Raw genomic sequence first — 15272 nt, 5'->3', positions numbered from 1 at the left:
CTTTAGAGGTGTCACTGCTGGGTTCAAGGTGCTGATCCTGCTCCCTGCCACCCACTTCAGTGAGCTTAACATTCAGGTGTTGCTACTGCGCTGTATTTCTTGCCCCAGAGCGTGTAAGTAAGCCTGTTGTAGCCTTGACCCATCATGATGGCCTCTACCGTTTACCCTGCTTCTTCTCCACCCACACACTAAGGTCCAGATGGCAGGGGCACAACAATACTCGAACTCCAGGACTCAGAGACTACTATGGCAGTGGTTTGGCACAGTATACATTTTTTTTTAACATAAAATGTCTTTCATTTTTGTTTTTTTAATAACGCGCCTAATAGTAATTGGTTATTTATAGCGCGCTTAATACCCAGAGGTGTCTAAGCACGGGCCCGGGGATGGAGGTGTCTAAGCACGGGCCCGGGGATGGAGGTGTCTAAGCAAGGGCCCGGGGATGGAGGTGTCTAAGCACGGGCCCGGGGATTGAACCTGTGTTCCGCGTCGTCTTGCTTCCAAGGCGAGCGCGTTGCCCCTGAGCTATCCTCCCGAGACAATACCGTACCTGAGTTTGGTTTCTAAGTGCGGATACGGGATTCGAACTTCTGTTGCTCTGCATGGTCTTGCTTTGAAGACATGTGTTGCCCCTGTGCTATCCTCCGTTTACAAAATGAGTGATTCAGTTTCGTTGTCATAGAGGCCACCAAGTAATACATTAGATAACCCCCCCCCCTCTCCCAACGCAGCTCATTCAAGTGAAGTAAGAGTCTTTGGGTAACAAGCGTTGGCAAAGCCAGCAGTTTTTGCTTTTGTGTAGGCATGGGATGGGCATTTGCCAGGCACTGCGTTAATGGCACGACATGGGCATAAGATGGCAACAGCTGGAAAATGTTAGGAGTACTTGGACATTGGATAGTAGTGCCTGGCACTGGCCCATCTGGGCTCTAGTGCAAGGAACAGAAAAGGCACACTTGGTTCAGACATTTTTCATCACACCAGTATCACATTTACCGCTGCAATTACCTCTCAGCTGACTGCTTAGAAAGAACACCGACAGGTCCAAGTTTCATGATACTGCTCGATAGAGCTATCTCAAAGAGATCCTAGTGGGCTGTGTTTTGGACAGGGGGGGTTGGCATGTAAGTGGTGGGAATGGCCAAATGAATTAGCCTGGCAGTGGGCGGGCACATAACCAGACACCCACAAGCTGTATTCCAATGCAATAGTTGTGTCCTAAAGAGTCAAAACTAAAATGTCTGCCATTTCACCTGCAGTCCCCCACCCCCAAATCCTTGTGTGGCATTCTTGCCCTTTGCCAGTGGTATCCGCTGTTTCTTTTAATGGGGCGCCCCAGGGAAGACTCTAAATGCATTGCACACGCGTAATGGAGGCCTGTAACCATTTGTGGCTTGCGGTCACAGGCCCAGCGAGCGACTTGTCCCATCCAGCGCAGGATCTGGGATGTAATTTGTCGACCACATTTAACGTTTCTCTATTTTCAGATTTCAAGCACAGGCTCTGCTGTTCGCTTGACTTATTTCACGCCTCGAGACGCCCCCGCACGCCGCAAAGAAGCTCTTTCTCATTTGAGCCATCGATTGATTTTTTTTTTTTTTTTTTTTTTTTTTTTTTTGCAGGTGAGGATCCGTTGACCGACGACCAAAACAACCACGATATGAATTCGGTGGCCGGCGTGCTGAAGCTGTATTTCCGAGGCCTGGAAAACCCGCTCTTTCCCAAGGAAAGGTTTAACGATATAATATCCTGCATCAGTAAGTAGTGCTCGCCTGCCCTCCTCGGCCCGGCTCGGTGTTTTTTTTATATTATTTCTGGTTTCCTGAAATCTGACGAGAGAAAGACTGTCCGTATTGTTTTCACATCTGTGCGGGCCCTTGTGCAGTGTTAGTCATCGTGCAGCTGTGGCCGCGCCCTGCGCTTTGTGCTGCCTCAGCACTCTGGCATGCCCTCTGCTGCAGGCAGGAATAGGGCCCATTCAGACTTGCCTTTTAGTAGTTTTTTGTTGTTGTAACCTCTTTATTTTTATTGCCTGTGTTTTTTTTTGTTGTATTTTGTCTTTTATGTGGCAAGCACATTTGGCCGACAACTCAACACTGAGAAAGGGCACAATAAGACACTTTTTAGTTTTAGAAACTTGTTGGTGGTTTTGCAGGACTTGTAACAGTATGCTTCACTTTTGTTTATAAATGCGCTGCCGAACTACCCACTGTCGCCCAATAAATTCCCAGTAAATAATTGCAAAAAACCTAGCTTTTGTATTTGGGACGTTATACAAATATGCTCTGAAAAAATGGCCTCTGGACTAAATTTTTTGACTAATAGCTCTCAGTATGACGTCAGTAGCGATGCTTTAGTCTGTTGGCCATTCCCAAAAGTCCCCCAGCCGAGTGTACATTTTCTGGGTAAGCAACTTTGCCTTATTGTGTTTTTGGCTTCTCTGTGGATCCCTGACCCTCTTTCCGCATACCTCCTTCGTCTGCCACAGCTCCCTCCCAATCCCGCCTCCTGCCCGCCCAGTGAGCGTGGGTTGGTTCATGTTGCTGCCACATGTGACCGGAAGGGTCCCTTTCAACGGCCCATCCTCTACCAGCCAAACAGGAACCTGCGTGGAGGCACAGCTCTCCTCCTGGTGATCCCCTCTTTCAAATCAATCCGAATTGGAGGCTCCACACTCTCCATCCAAGCCCCCACTATCTGGAATTCTATCCCGCTTAGCACCCGACACATAGAGGACCGCCTGGCCTTCCGGGGGGCCCTCAAGACATTCCTCCGGTGCCCTGACTAACCCTGTCCTCTTGAGCTAGCTATTCAACCCAGGATGACTGGGGCAGGAGCGAACTTCATACTTACAAGGGCGGTAAGAATTTCAAGGACTAACCTGACTAGCAATATCCAGTACAAAATAGGAGGGAGTCGACGCTGCGGGTATGAATCCAAGAAGCCAGCAGTCAGCAGATGGGTAAGGCAAGGCTACTCACCCCCACACATCTGCAACCATACGCCTTTTCCCAATGGTATATTGCACAACACCTCAGCCATTAGAATGTAGCTATCTCTCACAACACAAATTTGCAGGGTAATTCATGGAAATTCGCACAAAAGTGTCGCACGCGGCTGGCGCAGAGCGTGCCCGTGCGAATGTCTGCGCCAGCCGCGTGCCATAAAATCAATTTCCGCGCACAGCGTATTCATGGATTCTCGCCTCCAAAAGCAGACGTGGCGCAGAGTGGCGCAGTGACCCTGCAGCAGCGCCAGTTACGCCCCCAAGAACGCCCTCGGGCAAGGAAAAGCCATCAAGATCGCAAAACCATCGCAAAGGGCTGTGCCAACCCTGGACCAGTTTACCGGACTGGCAAACAGCAAACGCAAAGCGGGGAACGTGTATTACGGGTTTCGGGAACACGCGTGCATGAGAAGTTTCACACGCGATCGGGCCTGGGGGAGCGTGTGCGTGTATTTCAGGGGTGCGTGAGAAGTTTTACACGCGATTGGGCTGGGTGCGTGTATTTCAGGGGTGCGCGGGAAGTTTTACACGCGATTGGGCTGGGTGCGGGTATTTCAGGGGTGCGCGGGAAGTTTTACACGCGATTGGGCTGGGTGCGTGTATTTCAGGGGTGCGCGAGAAGTTTCACACGCGATTGGGCCTGGGGAGCGTGTGCGTGTATTTCAAGGGTGCGCGAGAAGTTTTACATGCGATTGGGCTGGGTGCGTGTATTTCAGGGGTGCGTGGGAAGTTTTACACGCGATTGGGCTGGGTGCGTGTATTTCAGGGGTGCGCAGGAAGTTTTACGCGCAATTGGGCTGGGTACGTGTATTCCAGGGGTGCCGGGGAGTCCTACATGTGATTTGGCAGTGTGGGTCCTCCCAGGTGTTCCCTGTACACCCTCCACGGCCCCTGCAGGCAGCCCACACCACAGGGGACTACCCTGCATCCCTGGTCATGTCCCGCAGGCAGCCCACCCAACATGGGCATGCCCCCCAGCAAAGGCACATGTCCCCTTGCACTACTGATCACCAACTCATGTCCCCTTGCACCCCCACCCCCCAGCATTGCGGGGCACCTGCCAGCAGGCCCCCACTCATGTCCCACTCATGTCCCCCTGCACCCCCACCCCCCAGCATTGCGGGGCACCTGCCAGCAAGCCCCTACTCATGTCCCCCTGCACCCCCAACCCCCAGCAATGCGGGGCACCTGCCAGCTGGCCCCCACTCATGTCCCACTCATGTCCCCCTGCACCCCCACCCCCCAGCATTGCGGGGCACCTGCCAGCAGGCCCCCACTCATGTCCCACTCATGTCCCCCTGCACCCCCACCCCCCAGCATTGCGGGGCACCTGCCAGCAGGCCCCCACTCCTGTCCCACTCATGTCCCCCTGCACCCCCACCCCCCAGCATTGCGGGGCACCCTCCACCAGGCCCCCACACATGTCCCCCAGCCAACATGTCATCACAATCTAGATCCCTGGCCCTTATGGTCAGCCACCAAATGCCAAACACCCACCCGAGTATTGCATCCACCCACTTAGAAATGGCAATAACATGATAGAACCACAATTGCAAGTTTGGAAATGAACACATGTCCCTCCCATACACCCAATGGGTGTCAGTGAATCTCAAAACCCATATCATGATATGCATGAAACCAATGAGATGATACTACACATTGAAGTTTGATGAAAAAAATGTATTAAAAGCAGCATAAATGGAATAAAAAATAAACAAATGACAATGGGAATCAAAAACCAAAAGCAGCATGTCCATAAAATAATGAAAAACCACAAATCATAATCCAAAGGAAAGGTGTCCAAAGTCACAGTTCAAGAAAGTAAATCCAAGGTAAAAACAAAACCGAAAACCATTGCTCCATGGGTAAATCCAACAAAAAAAACTAAAATCCAACAGTCAACTATATACAGATAAACAATCCAGGGTCCATGATCCCAACTGAAGAAATTAAACCTATATAAAAATACTACCTAATAAAAGAACTATAAACAAAAATGTGGTCCATTGTCCAAAAGGTCCAAAATAAATAAAAAAGCAAAGGAAACCTAACACTAACTACATAACTATTTACAAGGGCAGCGGGCTAGTCCGACGGCTCACTGGTTATTGTCATGGGCCAGGGCATCATCGAACTCCTGTACAATGGCTTGGAGGCGGGCATGTTCCCTGGCCCCGAGGTCCCGCAGGGATAATGCAGTGTCCAGCTCCAACTCCCTGCGAAGACCCTCGAGGCACTCAGCCCGCCTCAGCACCCTCCGCATGGAGTTCTCCGTCCTGACCATTGTGAGCCGTTCCTCCTCTGCCCGCTGCCGCTCCGCACCTATCTGCTGGCCCAACCGCTCCCACACGGAAGCCACTCCCATTCCAGGGTTCTCCTGCCCTCCGGCCGATGCCTGCACCCCTGATGTTGATGGCCCCGAGCCATGATGCCTCCCACGTCGAGCCTGCCGCTGCCTCCGACGCAACTGCCTGTGCCAGCACGACGACATCCAGGCTGATGGAATCCACCGACGCCGTCGTGCACGTGCCCTGCCCGATGATGCCGTCACATCCTCCATCTGCTGGGGTCCAGTTGCTGGTGTGTCCACCCCTGCTGGACCTCCGACTCCCGACTGTGGCAGGGATGGGATCCCCACCGAGGTGGCTGCATTGGTCGGGGCAGGTCCACAGGGGGCCCTGGTGGCATCTGGGCCGGAAGACGGCATGGAGTACGACTGGCGCATAGCCTCCACAGAGTAGGAGAGGATCGCCAGAGTGCCCGACACATGTATGAGACCCCCGACCATGACCGCTCCCAACTGGGCCACATTGGCACGGTGCTCTTCGTGATGACGTGCGTGCTCCCCCCGGGAAGCACACACCTCATCACGAATGACAGCCGTGCGCAACGCAACACCAATCAGGACCTTCTCCATACGGCCACGGGTCCCCTCGTCCGCAGGTGGAGGGGAGTCAGATGACATGGACATCCCCCTACCTGCGGACGGGCCTGGGATGGGGCATCCCTGCTGGTGCATGGTGGTGCAGTCACAGTGTCAGGGACAGTGACATGCACAGGCACCTCCACGGCGACCTGTGCTGCCTCCTGCCCCTGCCCCTGGACTGCACCACTTGCACCAGCAGGGATGCCCCCACCAGGCCCCATGTGCGGCTCAGTAGCGGCCTCCTCCTCCTCTGTGGAAACCACCAACCTGGATGGCTCCACACCGTCTTCCGCCGTTGCAAGCCCCTGTGGGGGCTCACCCACCCCTTCCGCTGCAGCCGTGGGGGCATCCCCGCCGCTTAGCTCCACAGTGCCATCTCCGCCCTCTTCTTCACTTTGCGCTGTGTAGAGGGAGACATAGAACACAAGCATCAGGGTACTGTACAATGGTCCCCTAGACAGGAAGCAATAGCAGATGAGTGGCACTGTCAAAGATCACTTCCATCATATCCCTCCACAACACATGGGTCAGTGCAGGCAAAACACATGCAGTAACAGGCATGGCGCATGCTATGGACATAAGCAAACATGTCCAAGGGACTCTTGAAGCATACAATGTTGTTTTTGGACTCACATGCATCATGGGTCATGCCTATCACATGCACACACTTCAACGTACTTTCATCCATCTGGACTCGTACACCCCAGACACAGTGGATGCAAGGATAACTAGGCTGCATCAGTGATTCTGAACATTGTCACAGACATGTGTCATGCATCCATGGCATTCACAAGTCACAGACACGCAGGTCAGAGAAACAGACATGGACACCATACATGTACATGGCATCAGCACCCATCCCTCACCCCCACCCATGTCCAGGAACAGAGACTGGCATGCTCTCATGTGTCCATTCCGCATAGGGCTCCCCATGTTGCATTTAAACACATACACCAACCGTGTGCTTCACACATTACTGGTCTCACATGCATGACCATGATGTCCCTGCACACACACACACGTGTACATGGCCTATGTCACACATACAGGCAAGTATCAGACAACCAGCACACTGCAACATGCCCTGTCTCACACAGCAATGCTTGGCCACTTACCGCTCGACTCCAGACGGGTCTGCCTCTCAAAGATCTGGGCATGGAGCGCTGGGCGTACGCGTTCCAGGACCCTCAGCTGGATGGTACTCATGCTGCCCCCGTCCCACTCCACGAGGCGCCGGGCCTTTATGAGGGTCCTGGACCTAAAGTCCTCCCAGCGCTTCTTGACTTGCTTGATGTTGCGGGTTGCCACCCCCTCGGCATTGATGGCAACCACAAAGTCGTCCCAGATCCTGTCCCGTCTTCCTTGTCGGCGCGTGGTGATCCGAAGAGGGCATCATAATGCCCAAGGACAAGCTCCACCAGGACACCAACTTCCTTCTGACTGAAGCTGGTGGCCCTCTGCCCCTCTGGCTGGGGGTCGCCAGTGGTCTCGGATGGTGTTTGCCCCGACATGGTGACCCCCGAGGCAGGCGTGGGTGGGCAACTGGGTCCTGGGGCTGGGCTGTGAAGCGATGGTATCCCAGTCGGGAGTGTTCTGTTCCAGCAGGGGTGGACACAGCAACTGGACCCCTGCAGATGGCTGATGTGCAGGCACCAAATGGCAGGGCACGGTGGCAGCAGGCAGGCAGCAGCAGATGGCTCGTGGGAGGCTGCTCGGGGCTCTGGGGGGCAGTAATTCGGCCTTTTGGGCAGGAGCATGGTCTTCCGTGTGCTTACGCGTGGCCAGCTTGATACGGAATGATTTGGCACATGAAAATTCTGCACGTCAGCGTGTAATTCGAGGAAAGGTCCTTAGCGCGTAAGCGCGTCAGCACGCATACGCGATTCCATTGGACCAAAGGCCCTTAAGCGCGTATGCGCGTCTGTGACGTATCGCGCACGGGCGTTGCTTTTCGTGGGGTGCGGTGCGTGTGTTTTGCAGGCGTTGGGGTTCACACGCTATTACTTCACAGCGGGTGGGTGTTGGCTACGCTTTCTTCTACACGCAAGACAGACGGTGAGTGGTACCCTGCTCCCCCAGGCCCGATCGCGTGTAAAACCACCCGCGAGCCCCTGAAATACACATACCACGCTCCCCCAGGCCTGATCGCGTGTAAAACCACCCACGAGCCCCTGAAATACACATACCCCGTTCCCCCAGGCCCGGTCGCGTGTAAAACCACCCGCGAGCCCCTGAAATACACGCACACGCTCCCCCAGGCCCGATCGCGTGTGGAACTTCTCGCGCACCTCTGAAATACACGCACACGCTCCCCCAGGCCCGATCGCGTGTGAAACTTCTCGCGCACCTCTGAAATACACGCGCCCAGGCCAATCGCGTGTGGAACTTCTCGCGCACCCCTGAAATACACGCACCCAGGCCATTCGCGTGTAAATCTTCTCGCGCACCCCTGAAATACACGCACACGCTCCCCAGGCCCGATCACGTGTGGAACTTCTCGCGCACCTCTGAAATACACGCACACGCTCCCCCAGGCCTGATCGCGTGTGGAACTTCTTGCGCACCTCTGAAATACACGCGCACAGGCCAATCGCGTGTGAAACTTCTCGCGCACCCCTGAAATACACGCGCACAGGCCAATCGCGTGTGTAACTTCTCGCACACCCCTGAAATACACGCACCCAGGCCATTCGCGTGTAAAAAATTCTCGCGCACCCCTGAAATACACGCACACGCTCCCCCAGGCCCGATCGCGTGTGGAACTTCACGCACCTCTGAAATTCACGCACCCAGCACAATCGCGTGTAGAACTTCTCGCGCACCCCCGAAATACACGCACACGCTATTATTCACACAGCGGGTGTCCGTGTTTGTCGTGTACCCCTTTGCACGTCATTTGTCCAATAGGGCCCAGTATGGGACATTCATCAGAGCTGTATATAGGTGCTTTATGTTAGCGCACAATTTGGCGCACATTTTTTTCCTGCGCAGGGACGCTACCGCCTGCTTTCGTGTGGCGGACATGTATGGGCCTGTGCGCGTCTTTGGCCGTGCGCTGTTTTTCCCTATTCGATTCCATGAATACGTGTTGTAGGCGAGCGTGTGGGCGTTCCGCGCACTTGCCTCCTGTACTTCCCCCGTGACGCCCACATTTTCACGAGTTGTTCCCCATTCTGCGTGTAACGCCCTGTGTTACGCCTACTTTTGTTATGTGCGCCGCGCTATGTGCGAATTCGCTGTGGCCTTATCGCACGGCGTTCGATGACCTGTGCGCCAGCGTGTGCCGCACACTTTTTCAGCGCTCATCCCACATTTTGCACGTGCACGGACTTCCATGAATAGATGTGCGCTGTTTTCTATGCGATAATCGCACTTGCACTGCGATTTTCACTATTTCACTGCGAATCGCACGTTTTCGCACGCGTGCGCCGTTTTTTCAGCGCACATTCATTCCATGAATCGGCCTGTTGGTCTAGCCGTACACATATGCACTTTCGACTATTCTCACATGCCCTCGTATCATTTGCAAAGCACCCGTCCATTTGACGGCCTGACATGGGTAGCTAGTCGGGACCTGGATGCCCCTACCCAACTTAAAATGCACACACGCATTCTAGACACCTGTGCCGAATTTTCCCATACCTGGACTGCGGTCCCCCAAGGGCGTTCAACCTGCAGCACGTTGGCACCATTCCAATGGTGAAAGGCACTATACAAGAACTATACAAATAACGATGGTGAAGATGAAAAAATAGCTTCTCAAGCAAACCTTTGGACTAATAGCTCTTTTTAGTCCCTGTTGGCCAAGAAATATCTACTGAGCGAGTTTGCTAGGAATGCAGCTAAAAATATCCATCTTTGTGACAATTTCTGGCCATCTTTAAAAAGACAGTTATGAGTATTGATAGGTGGTGTGAACAACAAAGATTAGTGAGGTAGCGCTTCCATTGAAGTTGACAGGAGGTCGCGCCTCTGTGTTGAAGCATGAGTATTGAAGGGTGGTGAGAACTACAAAGATTAGTGAGGTAGTGCCTCCATTGAAGTTGACAGGAGGTAGCGCCTCCGTGTTGAAGCATGAGTATTGATAGGTGGTGTGAACTACAAAGATTAGTGAGGTAGCGCTTCCATTGAAGTTGACAGGAGGTCGCGCCTCTGTGTTGAAGCATGAGTATTGAAGGGTGGTGAGAACTACAAAGATTAGTGAGGTAGTGCCTCCATTGAAGTTGACAGGAGGTAGCGCCTCCGTGTTGAAGCATGAGTATTGATAGGTGGTGTGAACTACAAAGATTAGTGAGGTAGTGCCTCCATTGAAGTTGACAGGAAGTAGCGTCTCTGTGTTGAAGTATGAGTATTGATGGGTGGTAGCGCCTCCTATAGCGGTTTCCTCTTTTATTAGTTTAAGTTTTAGTGTGTTTTGCACTATTGGGTTATGAGGTAGCGTGTTGTGTAAGTAACTATTGTGAGGTCGTTTTATTTAGGTGTGATTCCTGTGTGCTACTGTGGGGTAGCATTTTTGTCAGGATTATGACATAGTGGAATTGAGACGTGCACTGAGGAGAATGGAAGTAGTATGTTTAGTGATTGTAGGAGTAGTAGTGGTGCATTGCAGTACAGGTCGACTCTCATCTTGTTGCAAGGGACAGATAACCAATTTAGATGTAGTGGTACTTGTAAGGAACGCCTTCTAGTAAACTTTGGTGGATGGTAAGTGGCTGTCTAAGATGAAGAGTCATCTGATGATTTTATTGCTTTATGTGTTGTTTGTAAATCCTGGCCATCGTGTTTTGAGGTCAGGGTTCGACCATAGGACTGGTTAGTGCTGCCATTGAGATGAGTATTAGGTCAACCCCAGGTTTAGTTGCTGGTCTTGAAGATGGCTGGCCAGCATTTTCAAGCTGTTGGAGGATCTGTATATCATGGCGTGGTTGGGTTTTGCTCGATTGGCTTAGTCCATTTATGTATTTGTGTATTTGTGGCATGCATATTGATGCTTATTTTCTAGTGGTGGGTGTAGTGTTTTACTGAGTTTTCTGTCTGATTATGGTGATTCTGTTGTCATCCTGGATGTCTAGTAATGTGTCAGGATGGCAAATGGTTCTTCAGGGTGGCAGCCTGAAGGATCGCCTGTGGCGGGGGCGGGCTGAAGGACAAACGTTTTTTTTGCAGTTTATTGGGTTGTTGGGTAGTTGTAGCCTTGGATCTGGGCTGGTATGTGTCTAGTGTGTGAGTCTAGAGTTTGTCCGTGGCAGGGACAGATGGAAGGAGATTAGTGTTTATAATGAGTGTGTTTGGAGAAGTATAGGGGAAGCTTTGGAATTGCATAGCTGTGGGAGTATCTTGTAGAATATGCACGGTAGTCTGCACTGGGTGGGATGCGTTTAGGTGTTTATGTAATTACATGCTTTGTGAAGTATTTGTCTGTGCATATGTTCGGTAAGGAGGGAGATGTGTTGTGAAGTACTTGTTGCGAGTATGTTCGGTAAGGAGGGAGATGTGTTGTGAAGTACTTGTTTGAGTCTGCTGTGGCTTGTCATGTGATTGATAATGTCATGTGAGTGCCTGGTGGAATGTTGAGGTGTGAGTGGGAGAATACTGTGGTGAGTGTTCTATGTTAAGTCAGTTGGTCCCTCCCTGGGTGATGGGTGCCAGTTTTAATGTCTTATACCTGATATCTAGATCTTGTAACCATTAACTTAAGAACTGAAGTGAACTTATTAAGAAGCAACTAAGACAAGCGTGGATTGTGCTTTATTACAGTTAGCTTACCCCAGTACTATAATTAAAGTGAGACTCGTGAAGTTGTAGAGTAGTGTGGGTAAAAGGTTACATTTGTAGTGTGATGGCCTGATGTATTTCTGGTGACCTTAATGTTACCATTCTCTACGTATGTAGACTGCATTCTTTTGTTGTTTTGGAGTGTTGGTAATAACCTGTTTGCCTGTTTCAGTGCTGTTTCCTCAATTATTGTGCAAATACCCAAACGTGTAGAGTTTGTCTTTGAAATTAAGAAGGAGACATTTGATCAGGGACGTCATTTGGGGGTCGCCAGTGGTCACAATTGCGACCCGCTGAGCCTCCCTTGCTACCCCTAGAAAAAATGTTCAAAATATTTGTTCTCATTTCTTTTTTTTTAATGGAAGCTCCATTTATATGGCCAGCAACATGTGGCTCTTTGTTTCTGAAGTGGCTGGCTTACTTGTTTGGGCCTCTTAAAAATAAAACAAGGGGTTCCACAAGTGTAACACGTTCAGCAGTGACCCTAAATAAGAAAGAATAGGAATAATAAATAGTGTTTCTGGAATTCTATAAATAATTGCTAGACTCAGTAAAGGTTTATTTTAGGCACACTTCAGGGGATGAGTCATTGATTTAGTCTGATTTAGTCTGTTCGTAAACACATCAAATTCAATATGCAGACAAAAACTATACGCTTAAGATCATCACAAGACATTCCATCTCAGTGTCCTCAATCAGTTGATAAAATCCTTGTGCCTAAAAGCTTGTGTACAGTGTAGAAATGTTAGACCATATAACATAAAGTGGCCCTTTATTCCATGGTGCCACAATTAATGTTTGTTGTAATGTGTCTATCTTTCCCATCTCCCTGGCATGCTGTTCCCGATGTTTGTTTGCATGTATGAGGTAACGAGTGCCCAGAGTACGGGATGCCATGCAAGTGCGCTGCTTTCCCTGCGCTACTCTAAATTCTTTAATGCACAGTTATGAACCCTCCCAATCGTATGTATTTTGCCAACCTCCGAAGCCTGAAAAGTAGATCCAAGCAGGCTTGACATGTGGCCAACTTTGCACCAGACCTGCAGATGAGCTGACCTCCTGTTAAATCTCAGTTACCACTTTATTGGTAGACACTACAGAGTTTAATTAGCTTTCTTACTTTGAGAACATAGCTCAGTAGGTTGAGCGCTTGCTGCTGCGATGTGTATGTGTCATCTGCAGGTTCTAACCCGGCATGGCCAAGTCAGCCTCTCTTCCTTCTGAGGTCTAAAAAAAGAGTACCAACACAGATTGGGTGATATTGCATGTATATTTGTTCTATATAAAGCACTTAAACATAAGTGCTTTATAATAACACACCATTATCCTTTGGCCTTGGATGTCTGCTTGCATTCACAGTAAATTGGTAATATGGGCCTATACACACTGATATGATTGATACATATGGTGGTTCATTCTTGTATGAAATGTATATCACATTACAGTGATATCGTAACCATATTTTTATCGTAGTGTACCTGGGAGCAAAGGTATGTGATGCCACTTTCTGTTTGGTTAAGAGGTGAAAGGTTGTGTTCCATAGCTTCCCATGATGCCACTTCGGGGTGGAGTCAAATGACATCACTTCCTGTGATGTCATCAGAGGACAAGGGTCGTGTGATGTCACTTCCGCCACCCGAGCCATTTTGGTGAAATGACGTCCCTGCATTTGATAGGCTAGAGTTGGGTCGGAAGGCTAGCCGGGGGGCAATGCGTTTGTCTTGGAATCAAAGCAACGCAGAGCAGCACAGTTTTGAATCCCGGTAACTTCTTAGAGACTGATTAAGCGCATTATAAAAGATGAATTAATTAATTGGACAGGATGTGTTGACGTGCATTATAGCAAACATGTTTTTTCAGAGCCCCGAGCAGCCGCTGAGGCTTCATTGCAGCAGCCGCCACCTGGCAGGAGTCCTGAGGCCAGGGAGCATAGCGTTGTAAAGCTGCACACACACGAGGCCCCAGGTGCCCAAGTTCCCCTCTGTGGATTCCAGGAGGTGAAGTGCAGCGCCGAGGATGTCTGTGCATCGTCAGTTGCTGGATTTCTAGGTCTCCAACCTTTTACACGTAGGAAGTGCCAGACTTCCAGGATCAGTGGCTGTGCTCTGGCCCTTGAGCAACCTCTGAAAATGAAATGCTTCCAAAAACATTCCTGAATTAATGTGTTGCTCGGCTGGCTGCAGTACAGGAGGCCTTGTTAAAGATTCAGACTGGAGTGTAAAATAGCTGCAAACTGACATCTGAAAGGAAACTAGCTGGGATTATGGGTTATGACGAGGGCGCCGAGCTTCCCGGTACAGCTCTTCTGTACGAAGGCATAAATAAGAAATCCTTCCTAAAGCATTCGGGAAGACCGCTCTCTTTATCCCCGTGAAGGTTGCCAGCGGATCACCTCAGATCCCGAAGTGCTGGTAAGTAATGTACGGCCGGGGGGCGGCGGGTGGGGGGAAGTGTCAGTGGCAAGTGTAAAGCAAAAGCCTTGTAGATGAAAGTGGCAGAGAGGGCCCGATGTGTGCGGGTTGAGTGTCGAAGGTGTTAGCGTGTGGCCCAGGTGGTGAAGAGAAGGCAGCGGATGTTCCGGGCTTCCGCGTTCTTGCAGCCTGGGTGAAGTGAAGAGAAGGCAGCGGATGTCCCGGGCTTCCGCGTTGTTGCAGCATGGGTGAAGTGAAGAGAAGGCAGCGGATGTCCCGGGTTTCCGCGTCCTTGCAGCCTGGGAGAGGTGAAGAGAAGACAGCGGATGTCCCGGGCTTCCGCATTCTTGCAGCCTGGGTGAAGTGAAGAGAAGTCAGCGGATGTCCCGGGCTTCCGCGTCCTTGCAGCCTGGGTGAAGTGAAGAGAAGGAAGCGGATGTCCCGGGCTTCCGCGTTCTTGCAGCATGGGTGAAGTGAAGAGAAGGCAGCGGATGTCCCGGGTTTCCGCGTCCTTGCAGCCTGGGAGAGGTGAAGAGAAGACAGCGGATGTCCCGGGCTTCCGCATTCTTGCAGCCTGGGTGAAGTGAAGAGAAGGCAGCGGATGTCCCGGGCTTCCGCGTCCTTGCAGCCTGGGTGAAGTGAAGAGAAGGAAGCGGATGTCCCGGGCTTCCGCGTTCTTGCAGCCTGGGTGAAGTGAAGAGAAGGCAGCGGATGTCCCGGGCTCCCGCGTTCTTGCAGCCTGGGTGAAGTGAAGAGAAGACAGCGGATGTCCCGGGCTTCCGCGTTCTTGCAGCCTGGGTGAAGTGAAGAGAAGGCAGCGGATGTCCCGGGCTCCCGCGTTCTTGCAGCCTGGGTGAAGTGAAGAGAAGGCAGCGGATGTCCCGGGCTTCCGCGTTCTTGCAGCCTGGGTGAAGTGAAGAGAAGGCAGCGGATGTCCCGGGCTTCCGCGTCCTTGCAGCCTGGGAGAGGTGAAGAGAAGGCAATGGATGTCCCGGGCATCCGCGTCCTTGCAGCCTGGGTGAAGTGAAGAGAAGGCAGCAGATGTCCCGGGCTCCTGCGCCCTAGCAGCCAGGGTGAAGTGAAGAGAAGGCAACGGATGTCCCGGGCTCCCGCGCCCTTGCAGACTGGTTGAAGAGTGGAGTCCCAGCACATC

At 51.5% G+C, this 15272-nt stretch overlaps 1 protein-coding gene across 3 annotated transcripts in view; it reads left to right on the top strand.

The window, feature by feature from the left end:
- The window catches only part of SRGAP1 (SLIT-ROBO Rho GTPase activating protein 1), a 640444-nt gene that overhangs the window by 526955 nt on the left and 98217 nt on the right, over positions 1-15272 (top strand). For all 3 annotated transcript variants that reach the window (XR_011281914.1, XM_069629793.1, XM_069629794.1), the window contains one exon: positions 1623-1757. Coding sequence is in view for 2 of the 3 variants with exons in the window: in XM_069629793.1 (XP_069485894.1) it covers positions 1623-1757 (135 nt within the window). In the remaining variant the exon portion in view is untranslated. The remainder of the gene's footprint in view (positions 1-1622; positions 1758-15272) is intronic.

Source organism: Ambystoma mexicanum, chromosome 12 (assembly GCF_040938575.1).
Source record: "Ambystoma mexicanum isolate Mex_15411 chromosome 12, UKY_AmexF1_1, whole genome shotgun sequence".
NCBI lineage: Eukaryota > Metazoa > Chordata > Amphibia > Caudata > Ambystomatidae > Ambystoma > Ambystoma mexicanum.
The sequence above is the reverse complement of the archived record's forward strand: the minus strand, read 5'-3'. Positions and strand labels throughout refer to the sequence as shown.